The sequence below is a fragment of the Cricetulus griseus genome, chromosome 2, assembly GCF_003668045.3.
Source record: "Cricetulus griseus strain 17A/GY chromosome 2, alternate assembly CriGri-PICRH-1.0, whole genome shotgun sequence".
Taxonomy (NCBI): domain Eukaryota; kingdom Metazoa; phylum Chordata; class Mammalia; order Rodentia; family Cricetidae; genus Cricetulus; species Cricetulus griseus.
Genome location: NC_048595.1, coordinates 149,987,977 through 150,014,937, shown reverse-complemented (window position 1 = coordinate 150,014,937; position 26,961 = coordinate 149,987,977). Strand labels below are relative to the sequence as shown.

The 26,961-nt window shown below is 37.3% G+C and overlaps 1 protein-coding gene across 1 annotated transcript in view; it reads right to left on the bottom strand.

The window, feature by feature from the left end:
* Nucleotides 1-26,961, bottom strand: part of Arfgef1 (ADP ribosylation factor guanine nucleotide exchange factor 1) — a 99,991-nt gene that overhangs the window by 28,028 nt on the left and 45,002 nt on the right. The window contains 12 exon segments of the mRNA XM_027398848.2: nt 6,357-6,507; nt 6,714-6,872; nt 7,556-7,684; nt 9,262-9,413; nt 11,874-12,045; nt 15,543-15,627; nt 15,856-16,061; nt 16,267-16,378; nt 22,508-22,709; nt 22,946-23,054; nt 23,200-23,339; nt 23,428-23,527. Of these exon segments, the coding sequence (XP_027254649.1) occupies nt 6,357-6,507; nt 6,714-6,872; nt 7,556-7,684; nt 9,262-9,413; nt 11,874-12,045; nt 15,543-15,627; nt 15,856-16,061; nt 16,267-16,378; nt 22,508-22,709; nt 22,946-23,054; nt 23,200-23,339; nt 23,428-23,527 (1,717 nt within the window).

Sequence of the window (26,961 nt, the reverse complement as noted above, 5' to 3'; positions counted from 1 at the left end):
AGTTCCTGCCTTGACTTCCTTGGAAGTGGTAATATGAAATAAACCCTTTCCTCTCCAAGTTGTTTATGGTCATGGTATTTCATAATAGCAAGAGAAACCCTAACAGAGACAGAAATTGCTACCAGAATTGGAAAATTCCTTTAACAGACCTGGCCATGTTGTTTCAGGGGAGGAAAAGCCCCTGATGTTTTAAAGCTTTAGCGAGCTGCAGTGGTAACTAAGAATAATGATGAAAACAAACAGTACAGAAGATGGAGGCCTGGCTTGTGAAGTTTCAGAGGGAAGTTTGAAAGTCCCTTTCAGACTACTGGGCTGTGTGTGTGACACTTTGTATTAAGAATCTGTCTCATCTGGAGCTGGAGATGGTGACAGTCCATACAAGTCAGCTGAGCTGAGAAAAGCAGTGACCATTAGGAATACACCAGCATCACTGCAGTACAATCTTCTGGGAGTGTGTCCTCAGGGTCAGCACACAGACGTCTTCCAGAGGGAGCAAAAGTTGCATCTTATGCTGGCAACTGAACTTGGTGACATGTAAGAGTCTCTCAGGTGGTTATCAGTTTTAAAGGCATGAAGGACATGGAGAGCAGCTGAGGGGGCACAGCGCAGTAAGGGGGACAAAATGGTGATGGGGCAACCTCAGCTGAGATAGAAGCCCTAGGACTGAAGGTGCCATGGAGAGAGGCTCAGGTTATGTGGCAGGATTAGAGTTCCTGAAAGAGCCCAGGAGTGGTGTATGCAGACCCAAGGCAGCAGAGACTTGGCCACCAAGGACAGCAGCAGCTGTGGAGTGTAGCCAGTCTATGCCCACAAAATGCAGGTGCTTTACAGAGACTGTCCAAGCAAGCCCTTTGGAACCCAGAAGACCCTGAGTTTTACTTGACTTGGTTGTGACTGTGCCCTTGTTCTTCCTTCTTGGAATAAGAAGGTATGTAACTTATTTTTTATTATACACTGAGATCATTAGATCTGATTTTCACATCTATGTATTTCTCTTCCTACATAGTTTAGGCTCTCACAGTCTCAGGCCTAGATTGCTGAAAGTTCCCAGACTTACTTCACTCTAAACAATCTCTTCATTTTCTCACAAGACCAATACTCCTAAATCATCACCTTCCTTTTATTTACTATCTTAGGATAGAAATTCTTCAGCCTGCCATTTAAGTACTCCTTTTTATCATTTTAACCAATATATGTCAGGCATAATACCGTTACAATGTCAGTGTCCGATAAAGGATTTCACTCAATTATTCTCATTTATCTTACTCATCAGATTACAATTATCCACACAGCCCACAACCAATTACTTTAGATATGTTAACAGTGCCTTCTAACCCAGACTAAAACTTTCCTGAAAGTTAAGAATTAAGTTATATACATTACCCCACATTTCTACCCCACTCAATATTAAAACCAAAGTAGGTACTTAACAAGGATCTGTTGATCTTACTGACCAAATAATAAATTCTCTTTTGAATGCAAACATAGCAGATTTATCGAAGTCACTGATTTCAAATGCTATGCTAGGAAGTGAACAACAAAGACACAACTGCACTAAGAAAAAGACACAGACAAACTAAATTTTAATACAATGTAATGGTTTCTCCATGGCTGAAGTAGACTCATTAACCCCAGCACCTGGAGGCAGAGTCAGGTGGATCTCTGAGTTCGAGGCCAGCCTGATCTACAGAGTGAGTTCCAGGACAACCAGGGCTACATAGAGCAACCCTGTCTTAGAAAAACAAAAAACAAAAACAAAAACAAATAAACAAGTAAGTAAATAAAAACAATGAGAAAAATATTTGGGAGAAATTTTTATCTATACTACACTTATACAAAATTTTTTTTAATTTCTACTCATATTTTACAACTATTTGCATACAATTTGCTATTTGGTATAAGCATTCTAGAGATGATGTAAACGATGTAGTAGGATATATGGATATTAGTATATCTTTATAATATATAGGGTATATATTAGTATATACTCTTTATATGAGGAACTTGAGTATGCAGGATTTAAGTATATCCTTGGGCCCTAAATTCAAATCCCCAGATATTAAACGTGACTGTTAGAACACGGTCGAGGAATGGAATCACATGAGGAAGATTCTGAGCGCTTGTGAGAAAACTCCAAGAACACAAGAGTCTTGTGACCTCAGTTTCTTCAAAACATAGAACTGTTCTTTGAATGTATTTTTGTGCTCCTCCCAGGTGAAGTGATAGGACTGAGTTTACTTCAGATTAATCATTATTGCTTGCTATTATTATTCAATTAAATGTGTAAATTATCCTTTAGATGTCTCTATAGAAAAACATGTTTTGTCACATGAGGCTTGTCCTTGTGATTATATACAGATTGAATTTATGCAAACTTTACGCATGTGGCCTTTCTTAACATTCTGGTATAAAATGTCTGGGATTCTGAATAAAGTTGGCTATTGCATGAGACTTTAGTCCACCTCACTTACTGGCTCCTGTTGGGGGATCTTCGCACACACTGTGAACTCCAAGTTTGCATTTGTGTTAACCAAATAAAATTAACCTTGGGTCAAGAGGCTGCATTAGGTGACAGAAAGTTATCATAGGATATCAGAGGGCAGGTAGCAGAATGGGGTTTGGAGCAGTGCAGCTTTTTCTGGTTTGGCAAAGCAGACTTCAGAGACACTAGCAAGGAGGAAGGCTAGCTAATTGCAATCTAGTCTCTCTGAGGTAGCAGATTTTCACCCAGCCTTTGAATTTTGAGTCTTATTTAAAAATAGAATGACAGAGATTTAGTTAAAGCTACCTTTAGAGGCTGCGACAGAGCCTTTGGGGACAGAATTCCTACAGGGTTGTGGACTGAGCGGCCAGGCTGCTGCTAGAGAAGTAGACCCGTAACTGTGCAGTTACAACTGCAGGCTGAAATGTGCAGTAACTGTGCTGAAGGTAAAACAAGAGGCTCCATTCTCCTAGGTCCTACCATCTCTATAGTGGTAACACATGACTAAGGTGTCACAGAATGTTTGGTGCACGGATGCTGGTTAATACAGAAAAATACTAGCTTAAAGTGGTTTGGCTGCTTATGGGTACAGGCTTTTCCAGCTTCAATTTTAAGTAAAGCATCCTACTCAGCAAAGCACCTGCTGTGTATGTAAGCACTGGGGACAGAGGTGAGCACCTGTTACAGAGGCTGGATTGAAACCAACAAGCTCAAAGAGAGGACTCTGCTAAACCAGCCCTAGTCAACAGCAGTTTTCTCACAAGCATAGTCAGAAATCAAAGTCTGACAAACCAGAAATGAGTGAAGAATAGAGGACATCCAAAAGAAAACTATGACACAGAGTTTGTAAAAAAAGACATGATGGCACACCCCTGTAATCTTGGGAGGTAGAGGTAAGAGAATCACAAATTTGAGGCAGCAAGACTTTATTTATACTTGACACTCTGCTATGTATCCCCTTGAGACTGACTGCCAGACTGCACTGTTAAATTACTTCAGTTGAACTACCAACAAGGGACTAATTTTTCCTCAATCCAACCTGAAATCAAAACATAGTCCTAGTCCTTTGTCTTTCCTTGTGGATGTATTTTAAAACATGAAACCATTTTAGATTTTCTAAGGACTGCTAACAACAACAAAAATTAATAAAGGATAAAGACAGGATTATTGTTCTCAAAAATTGTTACAAACAAATACTGTGTTACAAAGCCTTAAAAAATAAACAACGCTGGCTCTCTGGCATATTCCTTACTGCTCTACTGAAGTCTGGCTTCTGGATGGTGGAGATGAAGTGGGGATGATGGTCAGATGCTACACCTTAATCTCTAAGGCACTAGGCATTGGGCTAAGTCCATTTGTGTATATATTCTTACAGAGTCCTGACAATCCAACAATTAGATGACATATTAGCTTGCAATGGAAATGGAATCTAGAACTATCGTAGCTAGTATGAAAGAAGTAGAGAAGAACTCAAACCTGTAAGTACAGAAGTCAAGGTCAAAGTCTAGGCTTCCATCTTGGTGGAACTCTTCCCAGTCGTGACTGAAAATATATCATCTTTGATTTTTTTTTTTTTTGACATTTCCTTTTGCTAGTATTTTCATTTGTACTATTGGCCACTCCAAGCTTTTCTGAAAGTTTGGGGAAGAGGTTCCATCCTGACAGCAGTTTGGGTGGACCTACATAGTGGCTTTAAAATGTCTGAGTATGAATGCTTTCTCTAGTTGCCTAATTATTTATTATTTTCTATCAGCCTACACATTTAAGTTATTTGCCTAGGTGAGTTGATTGTAAGAACAATACTCAACTTCATATGGAAAACCAAGAAACACAATCCTGTACAACAAAGGATCATCTAGAGGCATCACCATCCCTGACTTCAAGCTCTACTATAGAGATATAGCAATAAAAACAGCTTGGTACTGGCATAAAAAACAGATGGGTGGACCAAGGAAATCAAATGGAAGACCCCTATATCAACCCACACATTTATGAACACCTAATTTTTGTTCAAGCTAAAAATATAAAATAGAATAAAGAAAACATATTCAACAAATGGTGTTGGTATAACTGGCTATCAACATGCAGAAGAATGAAAATAGATCAATATCTATCACCATGCATAAAACTCAAGTTCAAATGGATCAAAGAACTTAATATAAATCCATCCACACTGAACGTCACAGAAGAGAAAGTGGGAAATATTTTTGAATGCATAGGCACAGGAGACCACTTCCTAAATAAAACACCAGTAGCACAGACATTGAGAGCATCAATTAATAAATGGGACCTCCTGAAACTGAGAAGCTTCTATAAAGCAAAGAACACAGTCAACAAAACAAAACAGCTCCATACAGAATGAGAAAAGATCTTCACCAACCCCACGTCTGACAGAGGGCTGATCTCCAAAATATACAAAGAACTCATGAAACTAGACATCAAACAACCAAATAATCCAATTTAGAAATGGGGTACAGATCTAAACAAAGAATTCTCAACAGAAGAATCTCAAATGGTGGAAAGATACTCAAGGAAATAGCAGAAAAATGCAAATCAAAATCACTTTGAGATTCCATCTTACACGGATCAGAATGGCTAAGATTAAAAACACCAACGGCAGCTTATGCTGGAGAGGACATGGAGAAAAGGGAACACTCCTCCATTGCTGTTGGGAATGCAAAATTGTACAGCCGCTGTGGAAACCAGTATGGAAATTTCTCAGAAAATTAGGGATCAATCAACCTCAAGACCTTGCAATACCATGGTTGGACATATACCCAAAGGAGGCACATTCACACCAAAGGACATTTTGCTCAACTATGTTCATAGTAACATTATTTGTAATTGCCAGATCTTGGGAACAACCTAGATGCCCCTCAACTGAAGAATGGATGAAGAAAATGTGGTACATTTACACAATGGAGTACTACTCAATGGTAAGAAACAATGACATCCTAAAATTCACAGGTAAATGGGCAGAACTAGAAAAAACCATCCTGTGTAAGATAACCCAAAATCAGAAAGTCTAATACATTATGTACTCACTCATAAGTGGATACCAGACATAAAGCAAAACATACCCAGCCCACAGAGAAGCTAGAACCCTCTTTCAGAAACAGATGGAAGCAGATGCAAAAATTCACAACTAACCAATGGGCCGAGCTCCTGGAGTACAATCGAAGTGAGGGAGGAGTGATAATATGAACAAAGCAGTCAAGACCATGATGTGGAAACCCAAAGAATCAGCTGGCCCAAGCTAGTGAGAGATCACTGACTCAAGTCTGACAAAAGGGGAAGCTGCATAAAACCAAACTAGACTTCCTTAATATAGGTGACAATGGTGTGACTAGGACAATATATGAGGCCAATGGCCGGGGGTCCAAGATCTAACTCTAATGCACAAACTGACTTAGTGGAGTGCATTCTATATGGAGAGATACCTTGTCCGGCCTAGACACAGATGTGTAGGGGGTGGAGTGGTGTCTTGGTCCTGCCTCAATGAGATGATGGGAAAGACTTAGTAGACTTCCTAGGGGAGGCCTTAACCTCTCCAAGGAGCAGATGGTAGGTGGAGGGGAGAGTGGGGGGAACGGGACTATAGGAGGTAGTGGGAACTGGGATTGGAATGTAAAAAAGTGAGTTGAGTGTATCATTCTCATAGTCACTAGAAAGAAAGTGGCATTTAATATTGTAAAACCAGACCAAGTGAAAAAGACTAATTTCCCAAGTAATCATCTTCCTTTTCTCTATTACATTAGGCAATGGGCAACTTACCTCATTTCTCTAATTATATTTCACTGTCACAATAAAAATTACATAATCTGGATGTTAAAAAACTGTGGTATTTTCTAAAAATAATTTAAAAACCTCTCACCTAGCCCCAGACCGACAAATTCATCAGGAGCCTGGTCTTTTGTCCCAGTGAGAGAGCCTTCTCTACCTCTCACTGTCCCGGAAATGTACCGAGGCTTCACTCCAGTTCCTATAAGTTGTGCCAGCTCCAACTGACTGATGCACTTCAGGATCTTCAGTACAAAAGGAAAAAAAAAAGTGTATAAATATTAAAATGCATGCAGTTAGGGTTTAAAAACAGACTACATTATAAATTTTTACTAAAAGCTGTTTATTTAAAATATACTAAATTATTTTCCACAATTAAGCATGTTAGTGGTAGAATATTTAGCATCAACTCACTTTATAAATCAAATTGTAAAGTTAAAAGTGTTTTTACCTCATGCCATGAGTTTCCTAAATAATTTCCATCCGTGTGAGCCACTGTGATGAGTGTTTTTATGGTGTCAATATTCTTCTGTTTCATCTCAGTGATACCAGAGCTCACTGTAAGTAAGGTAAATCTGGCTAGTGCTTGGACATAGGCATCTCTTTCCAGCTACAAAAAAGAGAAAATTGTATTCACATGGTTGAAAATACAGCATACTAACTAGCTTCTAATTCATAAGTTCTAACAGATATGTCATGGATTACATACAAATTTAAAAAATTATAATCTTAAAATAAGAGTTCATAGAGTTCTTAAACATAGACACATCTGAATGATGTACCAATTCAATATGAGATTTTTAGTAGTCAACAAATTAATTCATACAGTAAAAATAAATTTTCTAAAATTTTTTTCAACTATATTAGCAAAAACCTGCTTTATAAATTTGTTTATTTTTTCCTCTACAGCTAGGCTGTATTTTGTAATATACCAAGTCATATCATTCACAATGAAATACTAAATGGGCTAAGAAAAAAAAGAATCTAGCTAAAAGACACTCAAAGTCCATAAACTCCTAGAAAAGACTGTGTTCATGGAAAGTATGTTAGGTACTTGGTTCTTTTAAAGATAACTAATTCTGAGGCTTAAGTTAAAAGGTATCTAAAATAAATACTTACAATGCTCAGAATCACCAAACAGAATTGCTCTATCAGAACTTCTCAAAACGACTCATTTAAATTCTATCACAAATTTGAAGGTGGTTTTCAAGGAAGTCAGAAAAAAACACTATGCTTTGACTATACTGACAGCATGTGTTTTCCAGACTGGGTATAAAGGTGAAATTCTTTTACCTGGATGCTGAAAATGCATGCAATCCTGATTGCACATCTTATCCCTTCTAGGCAAAGAGAGGCCACTTCGGTATCATCACAGTCTTGTAGACCCACACTGAACGCAGCCAGAAAAGGTGTCCAAGCCAACTAGAAAAATTAAAGATTTAAAATATACCATGCACATCAAGTGATAATTGAGGCTGTTGGCACAGTGAGAAAGCTTTCTTAAAGAAAGGAGAAAATCTTGTTTCTTGGGCTTAAATAAATGGAAAAGATCATAAATTCAGCAATAGCCTATTAAGAACAATATGTATAAATTATTCACAATAATGAAGACACAGGAATAGGCAACATTCATATAGTTTTAGCACTGACTTAAATTCATTTCTCTTTGCAAGCACTGACCTTTACAATAAACCAGATTTGTTAGTTCCAATACAATCCTTTGAATTGTTTTACTACTTGCAACAAGTGATCCTACTTTTTTCAAAGCCTGTTCAGCAAACACCATTCAGCCTTACTTTTACTATTAAGTACTTATATTAAGAAGCAATATTTGATTCCTAGTTGGACAATATTTTAAAATATTTAATAAACTATTCATTACATTTTGGAAGGGAGTATTGTTTGAATTTATACTCAGCAGACCCTGGTCCACATCTATAATCTGAGCACTACAGAGGCGGAGTCAGGACTGTGAGTTCAAGGCTGATCTGAGATAATTGGTGAGACTTGGAAAGGTAGCTCAATGGTAGAGCACTTACTTAGCATAGACAACAAACAGAAATCCACATAACTCTGAAAATTCTGATAGGTCATGGGCCTTCAGGGACACCTACCATTTTCTCTGCTAAATGAACATAGCAACAAAGTGACTCCTGATGACATATTGCTAGATCCATACATAAGTGCATCACTCAGCCTTCAACAGAGAAGCTTCTTCTTGCAGTTAACAATCCACAACTGGACATCATGCAGAGTGTAAAAGAGACTTTGAAATGCTCAGTTTTAAATGGAATGCCTATATGACAGCTCCCTCCCCACAACATCAGGGATCTATGTGGAAGAGGGGGCAGAAAGAGCCAGAAGTGGTGGATGACTTCAAGGAAACGGTGTTTTCTAGATACAAAAGTGCAGATGCACATATGAATTACAGACTGTGACAGCACACAAAAAATCTGAACAAACTCAAGCCAGACAAAATCACAGCACAGTGGAAGAATAGTGACCATGAAGTCCGACCCCTTGTCATGAAGCTATTCACAATTGATAGCTTCTGGGAGAGGGAAAAGTTAGTTTTCTTCAACCACATTCCAGGGCAGACATTCCCACTTGTTTCTTAATGTACACTATGGCTCTAGTTCTACTCAGAACCCTAACTCCTGGGATATAAGTGCTGATGAGAGTCTAAGCCTCAGGATCACTTTGAAACTGGAAAGAAGACTGAAGATTTAGGAATAAATCATTTATAACTGAAAAAAAAAAGCCAAGGATTAATGACCACTCTCCAAAGCTTTCTATTTCTAATTTCTGAAATTATATTCCTACCAATCACTGCACACCATCTTTCACTTTCTTTAATAAAGAGATAATTCATATTAATTAAGTTCTAAACAACCAGGGACATCTTCTATGTCAAATAGGCTCTATTACTATATTTAAAAAATATGCTAAGCAAATTACATACACATATATATTAGAGCAAAGTTATTAGTAATTCTAACCTTAAACATAGGCCTCACATGCTCCAAGTGTGTTGCACTTGTAAAAGGTGCCTGAACATGGCTCACTGCTTCCATGAGTGCTTTAGCTGTCTTGGCCATCTGTTCCATTTCTAAGTTATACAGAAGTCGTCTTTGTTTTTCACTGGCTACATCTGAAATAAGAAATATTACCATTTAAAAAATAGAAAGCACTTAAGATGACACTTTTAAAGTAAATGCCAGTAATTAACATTAATTGATAATATTCCTAAGAAGCCAGACAGAAATGATCACATATTGTTTGATGCTAAGTACGTGCAACATCTGAAACAGGTAAATCCAGAAAGACAGAGAAGACTGGTATTTGCCAGGGCAAAAGCAGAGGGAACTCTAATAACAACTTATGGATGCGTAAGTTTTATTTTGGAGTAACGAAATGGTTAGTCTTAGCCAAAGGTGATGGATTTACAACAATGTAAATATACTAAATGCCAACAGAACCACTCAATTTACCTATTTATTGATTGACAGTCATGCTAAGGGTCCTGTGCATGCTAGCCAAGTGCTATCACACTGAGATAAATTTCCCTTTGAATTTTCACTTTAAAGGGTAAAGTGCACCTTGGGGATGGTGGAATACTGGACTAATAGGAGTAAGTGAAAACCTGTGAAAATCTCAGAGTACAACACTCAAAATTCAAGTATCAAGGAAAGGAACCAAACATGAGGCAGGAAGCAGAAGAGAGGTAAACACAGTGGCATTGTCCCCAGTCAGCAACATAAAAAGCACTGCCCTGGCCCTCCTAAGTAATTACAGCATTCCCAGCACACCACACCTTCTATCCACACCAGGGTTCTCACTGATGTCAAGTGAGTGACAGGGAAAATATATGGTGTGGGGGTGCTATGATCTGGGCAAAATGAGATCAAATCAGAAAATAGGCATTTGCTTAAGTGTAAAGTTGAAGGCAATGCTAGAAGGAAAGCTGAAGTAGCACCATTGGATGGATATATTGGTTAAGTTTTATTCGATACTGGAGTAGACGAAGACTCAACCATATCTAGCTCAGTATCTGTCTTTTCCATTTGATCTCTTAGATTTTACAGGTAGTTGTCCTTGAAAAAAAGTTTTTGCATTATAAAGTCAGACTTCAAATTTTTTTTTCTTTCCACAAGCAACATAATTCTTTCTTCTCTATTTTCACACATAGATAAATGTTAAAAGTAGACATGATGAGAGAAAGCAGAGGTGGTTAAGATTATTTAAATTAGATATGACTACTAAAGAAAGACTAATTCTAATTATTTTTCTAATCTGTCTAGGCTTGAGTTTCCTTGTCTATGAAGTAGAAAGACCTTAGTAAAATTCTTTCTGAATATTAAAAGGGATAAGAGATAAGGCCAATTATACTCCAGTGACATTATCTGCCTAATGCCCTGGACTCTTAAAATTCTAAATTTTCAGAACAGATTTATCCTATAATCCTTATCACTTGCTTCATGTTAAAAATATTTTGCTACTGCAGTGTTGGCACACACCTTTAATCCCAGTACTTGGGAAGCAGAAGCAGGTGGATCTCAGTGAGTTCAAGGCCGGGATGGTCTACAAAGTGAGTTCCAGGACAGCCAGAACTGTTACACAGAGAAACCCTGTCTCAAAAAAAAAAAAAAAAAAAAAAAAAAAAAAAAAAAAAAAAAAAAAAAAAAAAAAAAAAAAAATTTACTAACAACAATATGTTCAAATTGAGATTTTACTTCAAGTACAAGTGCTTAGAAAGGCAAGAATCTTCTTTCCAAAGGAGTTATATTCTAGAGCCATTAGGCCCAGGAATGTCCATCCTGTAGTCATATCTAAGCTCTAATTAATCATTACTGTCTAAATGTATATGTAACATCTAGAATAGTGCTGGGTCCACAGCTGGCTCCTAGTATAGTGGAGTCAATAGCATCATACTCAGTCTCAACACTAACACTTTCCCACCTCTTCTAGTCACATCCATACCCAGCTTCCATTTATATGTAACGGTTAAAAGAAGACAGGCAGAATCATGTTGCTTATAGATAATGAGAAAGCAGAGTCTTTTTATGTCTGTGTACCACACGAATGCCTAGTACCAGAGGGAACCAGAAGAGACAGTCAGATCCCCTGGAACCGGAGTTACAGACGGTTGTGAGTTTCTACATGGTGGTGGTGCAAGCCTTTAATCCCAGCACTTGGAAGGCAGACGCAGGCAGATCTCAGTGAGTTTGAGGCCAGCCTGGTCTACAAGAAGAGCTAGTTCCAGGACAGTTAGGGAGCTAGGGTTGTTACACAAAGAAACCTTGTCTTTAAAAATCAAAAACAAAAAAACCCAAAACAAAAAAAGGTTGTGAGCACTTATGTGGGTGATCGGAGCCAAACCCAGGTGTTCTTGAAGAGCAGCAAGATTCTTGTAACTTCTGAGGGAAAAAAGCAAACAAAACAAAATACTCTTAAGCACACACCTTCCCCAACCCCCTTTTCAGGAAAGTTCCAGGTCAGCTTTAGAAACATAGGAGAGCCAGTCTTAAAACAACCAGTGTAGAAACAGAACAAACTCAACCATACAACACACCTCCCCGTGAGTAGTCAGACTTGATTACTCTGTACTTACTCTGCTTAGTTGATTTTGTAGGGATTGTTAGCTCTTTTGTTTCTTTCATTGATATTTTCTTCCCAGCTATTTCATTATAAATGGCTGATAGATACTCTTCAGGAAGGTCTTTACTGTCATTGATACCTCGATTCATTTTAATGTACTGTTCCTTTGTCATTTTGTTTTTAACCTAGATATTAAAAACCATTGTCACTTCTAAAAATTAACATAAAAATTTTAACTCATTTGTAAGAATTAGGATAGTTGTCTAAGAGACTTTTTAAGTAATGTGAAGTCTAGAAATGAAAAATATTCAACAAAACGTATATAAAAATGAAAGTCGTGGAAAACAAGGGCAATGTACAAAAGATGCATTCTGGCATACACTTTAGCAGCACAATACTGTAAAAAGGAATACTCCAAAAAAGGGAAGGAGGAGGGAGAATAAACGAGTGACTTGATTGTGCCCAAGATGTACAAGACTTCTAACTGGTCTTAGAAAGGCCCACACAAACTAGTAGAAACACCAAAGGATTCAAACTGTAGTTCAGAATGACATGAATAATTTGTAAATGGAATTTCATTATCAAAACAAAAGTGGATGGAAAAATAACAATAGTTGAGTATTATTTAAAACTACCTAACATTTTCTGAGTTGTCACAACTACATTATATTAGGTGATCTGGATGAATCGTTTTTAGACTGTCTTCTCTTATTTAAAAGACCTCAACAGGGATGTTCAACTTAATAAAGCAATGGAATACCAGTTGATAATTTGAAGTAGCAACATTGCCAAACATGGAATTAACATAGCAAAGTATATTACACTCTATCGCTAGCAAATCAGACAGACAAAACTCAGTTGTTTTAAGGTATTTCTGAAGAGATATTTAATTAGACACATTTCTACCACCTGCCATCAAGAATTAGTGGAATTCTAAAGGTAAGGAGGCTTTTACAGGTGCATATTAAAGCACACAGAACAATAACGCAGCAGGTTTTCACAGGCTTACAGATCTCATGTGGGAAAGCCCATAATGATATGATATGATATGATATAATATAGGATCAAATCAGGCGAACATATCGACTTAGCTTTACATATACTCTGCAAGTAGAATCTACTATGCTGAAAGTTAAACAGGAATGGCTTTCCCTGTAAAATTGCAAAAATATGAATTTCTAAGTTTAATTAGTAAATTAAGACAGTAATACTGAAGAATATCATTAACTCTAAAATTTTATAAGGTCATGGCTTTTAAAAAAACAAAAAGCAAGCCACTTTACCTAAAGTTCTGACAGATAGATGCCTATTAAAAAAAAAGTCTCTCTGCTCCTCCCTGTCCAGAGACAGCTGCATCTTTTTGGGCAGCGCCAGCCTTGTTTCTGAAATATGATGGGTGAAAGCTGGAGCGAATGGATTTAGCTGTATTGGACGCCTGGTTGCCAGGGCTGCCTTAGATTCTGGCAAAGTGGACATTGTTGCCATCAATGACCCCTTCACTGACCTCAACTACATGGTCTATATATTCCAGTATGACTCTACCCATGGCAAGTTCAAAGGCACAGTTAAGGCTGAGAATGGGAAGCTTGTCATCAATGGGAAGGCCATCTCCATCTTCCGGAGATCCTGTCAACATCAAATGGGGTGATAGTGATGTCGAGTATGTTGTGGAGTCTGCTGGTGTCTTCACCACCATGGAGAAGGCTGGGGCCCATTTGAAGGGTGGGGCCAAGAGGGTCATCATCTCCACCCCTTTGCTGAATCCCCCATGTCTGTGATGGGTGTGAACCATGAGAAGAATGACAACTCATTCAAGATTGTCAGCAATGTTCCCTGTACTAGCCTCTCTGGCCAAGGACATCCATGATATTTGTGGCATTGTGGAAGGACTCATGATCACAGTCTATGCCATCACTACTACCGAGAAGACTGTGGATGGCCCCTCTGGGAAGCTGTGGCATAATAGCTGTGGGGCTGCCTAGAACATTATCCCTGGTGCTGCCAAGGCTGTGGACAAGGTCATTCCAGAGTTGAACCGGAAGCACACGGGCATCCTTATACTGTTCCTACCGACAATGTGTCTGTTGTGGATCTGACATGCCACCTGGAGAAAGCTGCCAAGTATGAAGACATCAAGAAGGTGGTGAATCAGGCATCTGAGAGTCCACTAAAGGGCATCCTGGGCTACACTGAGGACCAGGATGTCTTCTGCGACTTCAACAGTGACTCCCACTCTTCCACCTTTGATGCTGAGGCTGGCACTGCTCTCAATGACAACTTTATAAAGCTCATTTCCTGGTATTATAATAAATTTGGCTACAGCAACAGGGTGGTGGACCTCATGGCCTCCACGGACTAAGAAGCCCGCCCTGGACTATCCACCCCCAGCAAGGATACACAAGTAAGAGCAGCAAGGGTACTAGAGCAAGAGAGAGGCCTCAGCTGCTGAGCAGCCCCTGTCCAACTCAACCCCTGAGCATCTCCCTCACAGTGTCGATCCCAGACCCCCAGAGTAACAGGAGGGACTTTGGGAGCCCTACTCTCTTGAATACTAGCTATAAAGTTCACTGTACCCCCCACCCAAGAAAGAAAAACAGAAAAAAGAAGTCAGAATGATCACAATTTGTAGTAAAGGAAGATTAAAATCATGTAATAGTTAATATGGAAAATGTTTTGGCATTGTGCACACTGCTACCATGGTGGGATTCTGGAAGCAATGTAAAACCAATTCTACTTTTCTTCTCTTGAAATCTTGTATGGAACTCACTACCCTTGAATTTTATTCACCTATGCTTAAATTAAGGTCTCACTTTGTAGCCCTGCCTGGGTTCCGTAGACCAGGATGGCTTTGAACTCATGAGATCCACCTGGTTCTGCCTCTTGAGTGCTGGGATTGAAGATGTGCACACCCAGCTAATAGATAAGAGATTCTTATAAATAACTTATAGAGGCATTTTTAGTAAATGATATCAAAATTGGTACTGTTTTTTAGAAGTCAAGCTTTAAAAAGTACTGCAGACTTCAAAAGCAACATTTTAAAGCAGGTGTCAGAAATCAGGTGATAGTCCTTTAATAGCCCTAAGAAATTAAGCATGGTCCCTGCACACCTATAGTTAAGATGTTTGTTGAATGCTTTAGTTGAAATGGTTGTGATTATGCTTAAAGTGTGTCTCTCTCAGAGGCACATACTGAAGACAAAGGAAATTATATATAACTGAGATATGATAACATCATTGTGTGTGTGTGTGCCTGTGTCTGTGTATGCATGCCTACACCAAGACTGGCCATTGGAAACTGTGGGGAATGGTGCAATTCTAATAGTATTATATATTCTATGCTATACTATATAATCTCTTAATACTAATCCCACTGCTGTTCAAACTTTATCCTTTTAAAAAGACAAATTACGTATAGTAGTTTCTATGTAATCAATATTCAAAAGACCTAAAATATCCTTTGGGTTAAAATTTGTTTTAACCTTTGTATAACTTTCAATCATTAGACTGACAAATACTTTACAAATTCTTATAAATTTTACTAGAATTAATACCAAATGGATACCATTTTAATTCTATCAGTTAGTTTAGCAACATAATAAATTTCAACTAGTACTTAACAGATTCAAAAGAATACATTTAATTCTCACTACTTACTGTGAAAATTGATGTAGAAGAAAACATACCTGTGGACTGTGAAGGTCTGTAGTCAACATGATAATTGAGTAGGCCAAAACATAAGCAGTATCTGCACTAGCAAAAAGGGTTTGTCTGAAAAAAATAAATGTATCACATTATAAGCTTTGTTTCATATAAACAAGTCATTTCAAACACCATTTTTAATATTCTCCCTCAGGACTAATGTTCTATCATGTATTACAATTATAGATGAATCTGTATTAACACTGCCAAACAGCAGACAATATAAACTGTCTTAAGGAAGGGGTTTGGCTACCATGGATATAACTGACCATCAATAAGTATACAAATCTTATTTACCCTTGGTTGCATTCTAAGTATCTTGCAGCAAATTTTTCCATTAATCGATCAATTTTTTGAGCTTCCCCTGGAAGACGAAATCCTTCCAGAAATAGACGAAGGGCTGAAACAAAGTCTTTTCCTGAAAAGTCATGTTGGTCCACATATGCATACATAACTTCTTTATTGAATTTATCATTATCTCCCAGGAACTCACCCACCTGAGTCTAATGTAAAAACAAAGGATAGAAATATGTTCAACGGCATGTTTGTTCAATTTTTCAAATAACCATTTACAAAGCAGAGAATCCTAAGAACCACAAGTTTTGACTACCTGGTTACACAAGCTCTAGACTGAAGCTACAAGTTAACTGTTTTAATATGCATATCAATTGCAGAAAGGGTTGGAATGAAATGAAATGGTATTCTTACAGAGTCTAGTCTTTCTTCTTGATGTAAGAACTGAGCTATGTCTTCAGGTGTGGTGCCAAGCATCCCTTGTTCTTGGAGGTACTGTATTCCTCTCTTTGGTTTCTTATTAAATCTAGATGAATAGAAAGATTAAAAAGAGAAAACTACTCATACTCCCTGAGAAGATTTTGAAATGCAGTAAATTATTTTCTTAACTGCATATAGAAAACAGTTACTAACACACATGTATACAGAATCATTACATGCACAAGGTTTACTTTTTTTTCTTCTTAGGAAAGAGTTTTAAATGGAGTGTATCATTAACACAGATACAGCTCACTTCTTGGGCATTTTGCTGCATATGCTATGCTTTCTGATTCCTATTAACAATGGTCAATGAGGATTAATGACAATGCTGTAAAGTGGATAGTTTAAGAAAGGATGTGAGCACTGAATAGTACTTTCAGCACAGTTACCTCAACAGATTAGACTAGCACATAAAGCTTTTCTCAGTAGAGTTCCAATTTACTCCTTTCTCATATCTATTCATATAAATCTTACCAAACTCCCCAAACATAATGTGTTCAGAGTCTATTCTGAATGCCTTTTGCAGCCTCTTCTCATAGGGGACCACTCCCTCATGCTTTAAGCACCAACACAAAAGTTAGATTTAAAAACCATCTACTTCCTACTTTTATTCCAGTGATATCACCAGTGACCTAGACTACTGAGACAGTTCTTAAATGGTCTCCATATCTCATTTTGCCCATATTCTAACCCATCTTTCAGGATGCTAGCTAGCAAAACAATCTTTCTAGATATGTGATAATGCTGAATCTCTGCTTAAAACACCCCATGGCATACAGTGCCATGAAACAAGACAAATACTCCCTTGCATGGAGCAAGCAGCCTTCTGTAGACCCAACTCTGTGTTCTCATCTAATATACTGCCATGCTAAGTGTGACTGCCCTGAAACATACCATTCTTTTTGTCTGTAATGTTCTTCTCTGTTATGTCCTAATGATTCGTGTTAAACTATCATTCAATTGTAGCCACAAACATTAACTAAAACATTAACTGATCAATGCAGTCATGAGAGGAAATGAATATATTCCTAGAATTAAAAGAAATTGAAAGCATGACTAACCATGATTTTTAAGATAGAACAAAAGCAATTCTGAAAGGCAATTTAAGGTATGAATTCTTATGCTTAAAAAGCAGAATGCTGGGGGACATAGCTTAGTGGTAGAGTACTTGACCAACTTGAGGTTCCTGGTTCAATCCCAGTAGCAGGAAAAACAAAACAAACACAAACAAAAAACACAGGAAAAAAAAATCACTACAACCAATGAACTAAGAGTATATAGTCAATACCTGGGCCTGCAAGATGCTTAGCAGGTAAAGGTATTTGCAGCCAAGCCTGTTGAACTGAGTTGCTATCGGGGCCCACATGGTCCAGGGAAAGAACTGACATCTGCAAAATGTCCTAACTTCCACACACATTTTGGCATACATGACCCCACACACGTATACAAAAGAGACAAATAAAAAACCCAAACAATTAGAGAGACTGGATTTAAGACCTGCTTCACAGGAGGAAATCCATGCCTGGTACTATAAACCTTGTCAAAAACCCACATTGGATAACCCATAGATCCTAAGGGTGCATGCCTTTTAATCCCAGCACTTAGGAGGCACACGTTGTGTGTGAGTGAGTCCAGCCAGGCAGCCAAGTCTATATAATGAGTTCTAGACCAGCTAGGATTACATAGTAAGACCCTGTTTAAAAAAAGGAGAAAAGAAACCAAATAGTTGGTTCAGTGAAAAGATGAGCAAGATGTACAATTAGCCAAAACAAAAGAGAACATTTAAATTAATAAGAGGATATGAGGATAGGCAATGTTGCCAGTTCCAAACGAAGTCCAAAAGATAATTAGGGAACACTCAGGAAATTTAAATTTTAAAATACAAGGAAGCTAGAAAACATAGATAAATCCTAGCACCTATGGACCTAGCAATTTAAATTAAAAGGATATAAACAGAGCTGGAGAAATGACTCAGTGGGTAAAGGCACCAACCCTGAAGATCTAAATTAGATCCCTACAACCCCTATGGTATTAGAACTGACTTCCCCCCTGGCCATTTGACTTTCACCCACCCATACATGCATGCCTGTGTGTTCACACATACAAAGGCAAGCACCCTATTCACAATGGCTTAAAAAAAAGATACTTGAGAATAAGCCTAACCAAGGTGAAAGACCTCTACAATGAAACTTCAAACAGTGAGGAAAAAAACCTGAAGATGATACCAGAAGATAAAATCTTCCTTATGGAAAGGCAACACAATCCCCACTAAAATTACAATGACATTCTTTACTGACCTAAGGGGAGAAACTTGAAATCATGGAAACTCAGGAGCTGAAGAGATGGCTCAGTGGTTAGAAGCACTTGCTTCCCCCCTCACCAGCCCCCTGCTTCTTTTATATTTATAGAAACATATTAAAATATGAACTATAACAAGTTTATAGGAAAGCAAATCTTTAAGCCAACATTTTAACAGACCCTTCAAATGAAAATTATTTTTTATTAAACTGTATAAACAAATAATAAGAGCTGTTATGAAAAAAAGTGATTGATTTACAATTTGTAAATACTTTGTTACTCTTGTAGAGGATCCAGGTTCAGTTTCCAACAACCACATGAAAGATTACAGAAGCAAAAGCATACACAAACACATAGAAATAAATGCAACAAAAATTAGAAAAGTCAAAAAACATGTCCCCTCTTGTGTATGTTTCCTTTGAGACTGTAACAGTCTAATCCTGCAGGGAAATGCCTTAAGCAGAAAGGTAAACAACTCAGAAGTCCTGAAACTGACCAGATTCACGAGGCCCTGTCCTTCAGGAGTACATGAGCCAACTGCAGAGGGGCCTCTCAGTGAAGCCAAGTATGAAGAAGACCCTGAGACTGTGAGACCACTTTCCAATCTGTTGAGCTACCTACAGGATGTACAGTGAGCTCTAGGTTCCTAGCTTTTGTGAGCTGTTATACATGCTGGGGTGGTCTTTTGGTGATGCAGCGGTCTTTCAGTCATTTCTGCTCCTGAAAGTAACCCCAATAAAATGCATGGTTCCCCAAATTGGACTTTGGTCGTATTTGAACTTTGTTTGATCTGTTGTGGGCTCCCTATCTGGGGTGAGAGAGTAAGCAGACAAGGGGTGAGAGGGTGAGGGTGAGGGTGTGTGTGTGTGTGTATGTGTGTGTGTGTGTGTGTGTATACGTACGTACGTACGTACGTACGTATGTGGGCGCCAGTGAATAACTTGCTGGTCCCCCAGAGTGAGCTTTGGTAAAACCAAATTTGTCGTCGGAATTTTACAAAGAAGGGATAGACACTGCTTAACCACCCCCAACCCCTAATTCTCACAAAAGATAGTGTGCTTCCTTGTTGGAATTACTATGTCACAAGGTATCAAAAAAATAGTAAGATGCTAAGGTGTAAAAATTATAGTAATAAAATACTTGTACATGAAGATTAAAATAGCTAGTTTATTTCCAAAATAGAAAAAAAGGCTTTAATGGCTTCTATAAATTTTGAGGGTCTTACTAAAATATATAAGGTATGTAAAGAATTAGATATAGGACAAGTGCTGTTTTATTTCAGCACTTCAGTGTCTATCTAAATCTAAGAATGAGCCTATATTCTTAAATATTGAGACCAAATCTTAAATACAGTAAAATAAAACTGGATTTACCAACTATAAAACACTAACTCTTTCTGGAAGCATACTTCTCACAGCATGTATCTTTCTGTACCTTAACAACCCATGTTACATGATTGAAGGAGGTTTCCAAAAAGCTGTCAAACTCGTAGGTTTTAGAAATTATTGGATAACCAAGTGGTGTCTCTGGGTTATTGCTGGCCAATTCTATTAAAAAAAAAAATCCAATGGTATTTTATATCTTTCTTAGGTTGTCAATTAGATGCTGATGTCTGGTTGTGACTTCAACCTATGGAACCTGGATTTCACTCAGGTTTGGCCCATACTGTCCACCTCAACTGGGCATTGCAGCTGGTTCATGAGCAGAGGCATTTGTTGCTGCTAAGGCACTGCCAATAGGACAGTTACTTTAAGAATTTACTTCTGTTATAAAGCTTCTAGGTGTTCAGTCCTTATGCAGCAGTCAGATGTAATGAAAACTGATTGCAGATACACTTTCATTTCCAAAAATTACTTATGTCAATCTAAATACAGTGAAGGCCATTTCTCTTTATTATTCTACAGGGTTCTTCTGGTATGAAGGTTCTGATACACAGTCTAGCCAGCTAAATAATTGTTTCACCTTACTAAACAGGATTTAACATTAATCATAATGTTGAAGAATTTTGCTCACTGACTTTGTTAATGTCCCCATGAGGTTGCAATGGACAAGACCTAGTGACCAACTTCTGAACTTATACTGGCCAATGAAAAGCATCTTAAGCTCTTAAATCAAACCAACAAACTTTTCCAGTGTCAAGTATGAGATGCCCCCTTTCAAACTGTTGGTCAGGAGTCCAACAGACTCTAAATATGACAGGTTATAGCTGTTGTCCTTAGTTGCCTCCTAGAGGTTGAAGGTAAATCATTGCTGAAGACATCATGTTCTGTGGAAACAACTTGGAGGAGCCTAGATGGATCTAACCTGAAAGCCTCCTCTCTGAGGACTAGCTGTCAAGGTATCAGAAGGTACTATGCCTTCCAAGGTAGTGAATCAACTTAACTAGCAGTCCTACCCAGCTGTAGCTCCAATGAACTACAACAACCAGCTTGGTACAATAACCCTATGGGTATAATAGTGACATTCGTATTTTGACAGTAACCAACAGCTATCTAACTGTACTTAAGATACAATCAACAAGAAGAAAATCATGATAAAAACAGATTTAAAGAATTTATGTTCACTAAGTCAGCTCTACAGAGGATACTGAAAGTTACAGTTTAGTCTGAAAAGAATATTAAACACACCCAGGTAACAAACGATTCCAGTACAGTTAGCCATAAGAGGCCTAAGAAAACAACACTACAATAAGGAACTAGAGAACATAGGAGGAAGAACAACAAAAATCAAATTTCTCATATGCAAGAATCTAAATAAGTGCGTGCGTGCGTGTGTGTGTGTGTGTGTGTGTGTGTGTGTGTGTGTGTGTGTGTGTGTGTAAGAGAGAGAGAGAGGAACAGTAGGGATGAATGAAAGGGGAACAAGGCAGGAAGGCCACAAATATGAGCAAATTATGATTGTGTGTATGAGTGTGTGTACATGTGTATATAAAATGACCTAATGAAACCCTGAATAGCAGTACCAACATGTAAGGGGGGAATATCATGGGGCCCCACCCATAGACAAAGAACTACAGACACCTAAAAAATGCTAAAACTGGGAGAAATATTCTTCCCCAAGGATGAACCTAAGTGGTTAGCCCTGAAATCATATATATACAACCAACATTAAATGAACGGAGCAGCTTATGTTTATACATTTAGGTATGCATATGTGTTATGTATGTGCATATGTTTGCATATATGCATATATCAGAACTAATTAAAGAAAAAGTGGCCATGAATTTGAGAAGGTGCAAGGGGGTGGGTACATGAAAGGGGCTGGGGGAGGAAGGGATGGTGGAAAGTGATGTAATTAGATTTTAATCTAAAGAAGAAGGAAACCCATTATTTTGTAGGTTAAACAAGGAAAACGTAAAAGGAATGTTTTGTAGATCTTTTGTAGGCTGCTTCACAAAATTTGGCAGGAAAATTGATTCACAAGTTCAGAGTCTGGGAGAGTAGCCAGGTTGGGACAGGAAATGATTGCTTAATATTAACAAATAAAAATAAAATTCCTAGCAAGAATGAAACATGTAACTAAACTTGAGGAAACAGAAACCTAAAAGGAACAATGCTAAACACTGGCATTTTCAAATTTTACATTTTCATTGAGTGATTATGAAATTAGATGAACTGAAACAGTGAAAAACTACATATTCTCTGCTCATCAATAGCCTGTGATATATGGTACAAGGTGAATTCTGAGGAAACCACAGGTTGGGTTTGAATCTGCTTGAGCTAGACTTCAATAAAGAAGGAGAACTAAACATTGAATTTTAGATCTAAGAGAAAAATAAGGAATAAATAAAAAACAGATGTAGGGAAACGGGGGCAGGGTGGCACATCTGTGGCTGAAAGGTATTCTGTAACATTTCTTTTTTGAATCTGACACTTACAAATCAATCCCTTGTTCTATTATTTCCTTTTGCTGCTTTAGGACCTCAAATTGTTCCGGATTATCAGTGCCAGACATCTGTGTACTGTAGCTGCCAATTCCTGATGATGATGTGGATTCTAAGGAATTTAAACTTCCATATCTGTTTATAGTCTCAGGGTGTTTGATTTCACTTATCTCTTGCTCTGAGGGTTTTTCCTGACCTGTAAGAAGAAATGTCAATAAAGAAGATTATAGTAGTCTCCTCTTTATATTGCTAGGGCAACTAACCAAGCAAATTTAAGTAAGTGTAAATTGAAAATAGTTTCAATGCTTAAAAAAGAATTGTAAATGTATGTACGTAAATAAATACAAGATTACTTTAATAGTATCTTTAAATATCTTCCAATGTATCACGGACATAAAACAGTGGAGAATTAAACTCAAAATGTTATCTTACCAAGGGTAGTCTGAGAGTTGGGGTTTACATACTGATCCTTACTCCATTCAACCATACATTTCAAAATTGAAACTAGACATTCTAACCCTTTCTTCCGAAGGCTCAATTCCTGTAATAATTTAGACATAGGATAAAGACAAAAAGACCTTTTAAGAAAATGCATGCTTCATTTTAGAAAATTTTAATTCAAAACAACAACAACCCCCCCCCAAAACAAACAACAACAACAACAAAAAAAAAAAACAAACTCTTACCTGAACATTACTCATACCAAGTTCTTGACTGCCCCTTCCTTGGGCAATTTTTGACAGGTCATTTACTAGTCTTTCAAATATATTTGCTGCATTTAAGTCACAGTCATAATTTACATATATATCCACCACACTCTGAGCATCTGTGATGATACAATAATCTTAGAATATGAGCATCTAGAATATGAACGCATTTCATTACAGGAAATAATGAAGACTAATTCCAAATACCTGCACAGATCCTTGTCAGTGTCTGAATAACCATCCATTTATGATCAAATGAGCTTGTAGAAGTTTCCAAAATGTATAGGAAAATTTCTTTAAAGAATACCTGTGACCAGAAGGAAACATCTGTTTAAAGTACTATTTAACATTCAGGTACATGGTTGTCTTTCAAATATCCCAAAGGTCTAGAACAGGAATTCAACTTTGAGTTTTGTCTCTGAACACTTAGCACTAAAAGAGGACCAGTGAGCAGCTTGACACCAGCTTTGTTTGCCATTGCAGAACCTTGACAAATGAAATGTGCAAGGAGATGGAGTCTGGGTGGTCATGCTGTACACTAATGTTAACTGTTTCATTTTGGACACACTTGTTCAGAGCAATCCTAAGTGTACCTAGATTTCAATGTAACTGTTACTCTAAAAAAGATCTAGTTTTTATATGTTGTTACAGTTTTTCAATTACTCATAAAAGTGAAAATCTTCACTCAAAACACCATTTCTCACAACTCTTTATAATGAATATTATCAAGCACAGTTAATCTAATGAAGAAAGTTTCAATTTGAAAGCTAAGAATATTTAAATTCAAATCATTTGGGGAAAGTGACTGACCTAAAAAAAGCCAGCTAAAATCAAAACACATCAGCATGTATAATACATGTAGTGATATATTATTTACGATTTAATAAAGTTTGCCTGAAGAATCAGAATGCAAAGATAGCCAAAGCCATAGAGGCCAGGCAGAGGTGGCACACACCTTTAATCTCAGGACTCAGGAGACAGAGGCAGATGGATCTCTGTGAGCTCAAGGCCACACAGGGCTACATGAGAGTGAATCAGTCTAAAAGACAAACAGAGCTCAAGCCTTTAATCCCAGCAGTAGGAAGGTATGCAAGACAGGAGTTCAGTGTCTCATGATGTATTCTGGCTATTAGTCTCCAGCCAAGTTGAGGACACAATCGCCCCAGCCCTGGTGGAGGTAAGAGCTCTCTGTAACTTGGCTGCTTTGCTTTTCTGGTCTTCAGATTGAACCCCAATATCTATCAGAGTTTATAGCATTTGTGTTACAAATATGTTTTATGAATCCATGAATTTTAAAAGTGACATCTTTCTCCCAAGGGTTAGCCAACCCCATAATGTTTTCTTAAAAAGAACTCAAAACAATTATTGCTCAATCATGCATTTTCTATGGACAGTAAGCAGTACAAAGATATGGACCAGCACTTTCTCAATAAGCACTGTGTACACAATATATGACTTATGCAAGCATTCAATAAATATCTAGGGCCATGACCACAGTTCCCAAACACTGTATCGTATCTTCCCAGGAGATATACAAATCAACAAATATGACTTAAAGGATCTAAGAAGTTCTGCAGGATTCAGAAGGAATAGGTACCTAAGTAGAGTTATAGTAAGATATGGATGAAAAGCAAACATTCTTCAGTTTCTAAGTAATATTCTTTGAACACAAGGTAAACATTTACATATAAATTGTTTGCTCATAACTGCTTAATGGACAAAATTCTTTCTAGGTGTGCCATGAAAATTAGAAACCGATGGCATTGCAAATCAAGAAAGTGTGAAATATTCTGATTTATAAAATAAGAAATACAGATTTGTGGAGGTAGGAAAAACAATGTCCACTACCTATACTTTACAAAATTGGACTAATAGGTAATTACTATTACTGTAATATTCTATGCCTAAAAAGGAGCTTTTAAGAAAATAAAAAATGTAAATTTCTTGAACATCTAGGGCACAATATGTATAACAGCTCTATCATAAGCATAGTGTCTTCATATAGATGTTCTCTGAAAGTTACACATAAACTTTCTTAAAATACATAATGCCTAAAGAAAAGAAATCACATCACAGAAAATTTGAACAGACTGATAAATTGAATCGTTATATAACAATGATCCTAATTTTGTTTTGCAAATTTGAGTTTTCATATATTTGGCATTTTCAAAATGGAACACAACTTATTGTGAATTTGAGTATGTTTAATATTTTCAAAAACATGTTGTGGAATATCTGTTTAACTATGTAAAAATGTGTTGTGTTTAATTATGCAAAGATGTGTTGCTAATTTACCTTGCCTGCCTAGGGCAACTGAATGGTCTAATAAAAAGCTGAATGGCCAACATTGAGGGAGGAGGTATAAGCAGAACTTTCAGGCAGGGAGGGTATATAGGACTACAAGGGGAAAAAGGAGACACCAGGGAGATGTCAGGGGCCAGCTAGCTAGACAAGGAAAAAGCAGGAAAGTGGGGCATAGAGAATGAAAGGTAGAAAGAACAAAGGTGATGAATAGAAACAGGTTAAATTAAGTTAAAAGAGCTACTGGGACAAGTCTGAGCTAAGGACAAGCTTTCATAATTAATAGTAAGTCTCTGTGTTTTTATTTGGAAGCTGGTTGGTGGCCCAAAGAAAATTCCAACTACAAACATACCTATCATTTATTTTCCTTATCTCCTTTTTAAGAGATAATGGGAAATTAAAAAAAAAAAACAAATCTTTAAAAAATTAGAACAAGCTGGGCATGGTGGTGCACACCTTTAATCTCAAAACTCAAGTGGTGAAGCAGGCAGTGAGACTCTATCTCAAAACAATAAAAAGTAAAAATGAAAATATAAATGAATTAGAACACAGCAACAATTTTATAACCCAAACCTCTAATTTATGAGGCAACAGTTAACTTCTAAATTAATTCTTATAGAAAAAATGGTAGCAAAAAAAGAAAAAGAAAAATGGTAACCAAAATTTAATTTTATAATCTTAGTTTTGTAAGAATTTATATGTCACATGGCTCGTATAGAGTCCCTACAAGCTCTCGGTATTCAAAATTCCCCCAAATTATGTAATCTTGAGGGATGACTCATCATCAAATGGAAGGTTTCTGTTGATACTGGAGTAAAAATCCCAATATTTTGTGTGAAACTTTATTTGTGGTTACTGAAGATAATGGGGAAAACTATATAAATTAACTAGTAATCTAAATGCCTAGGATTACTTCACAGATATATGGCAAACAAGTATTGGACAATGTGTACAAATTTTTGCACTTTTGACTTAAAATTTAAAGTCCTTACTGTTTCATTCCCATAGCAATATTTAAATGAATTTTGATAGAAAATAAAGCAAACTGGCCAATGGTGGCACATGCTTTTATTCCCAGCAATTGGGAGGCAGAGGCAGGCAGATCTGTGAGTTCAAGGCCAACCTGGACTCAAAGTGAATTCCAGGACAGCCAGAGCTGTTACACAGAGAAGCCCTGTCTTGAAAAACAATCAAAAAAGAAGATATAGAAGATTAATTTATAACGATAATACAATTATTTTAACTATGTCAAGGGTGGGGAAAGGAATATCCACTGAGCTAATTCATCTTCTGTTAGTATGAAATTAACAAAAAATAAAATACAACATGCAGCAGCTTTGGAAGATGGCTTAGTTGGTGAAACCCACATTCAGATCCCTAGCGCCATGTACAGTAAGACTTGGTGACTTAGGTATTAAAGACATGTAGGCAAGGCTCCTG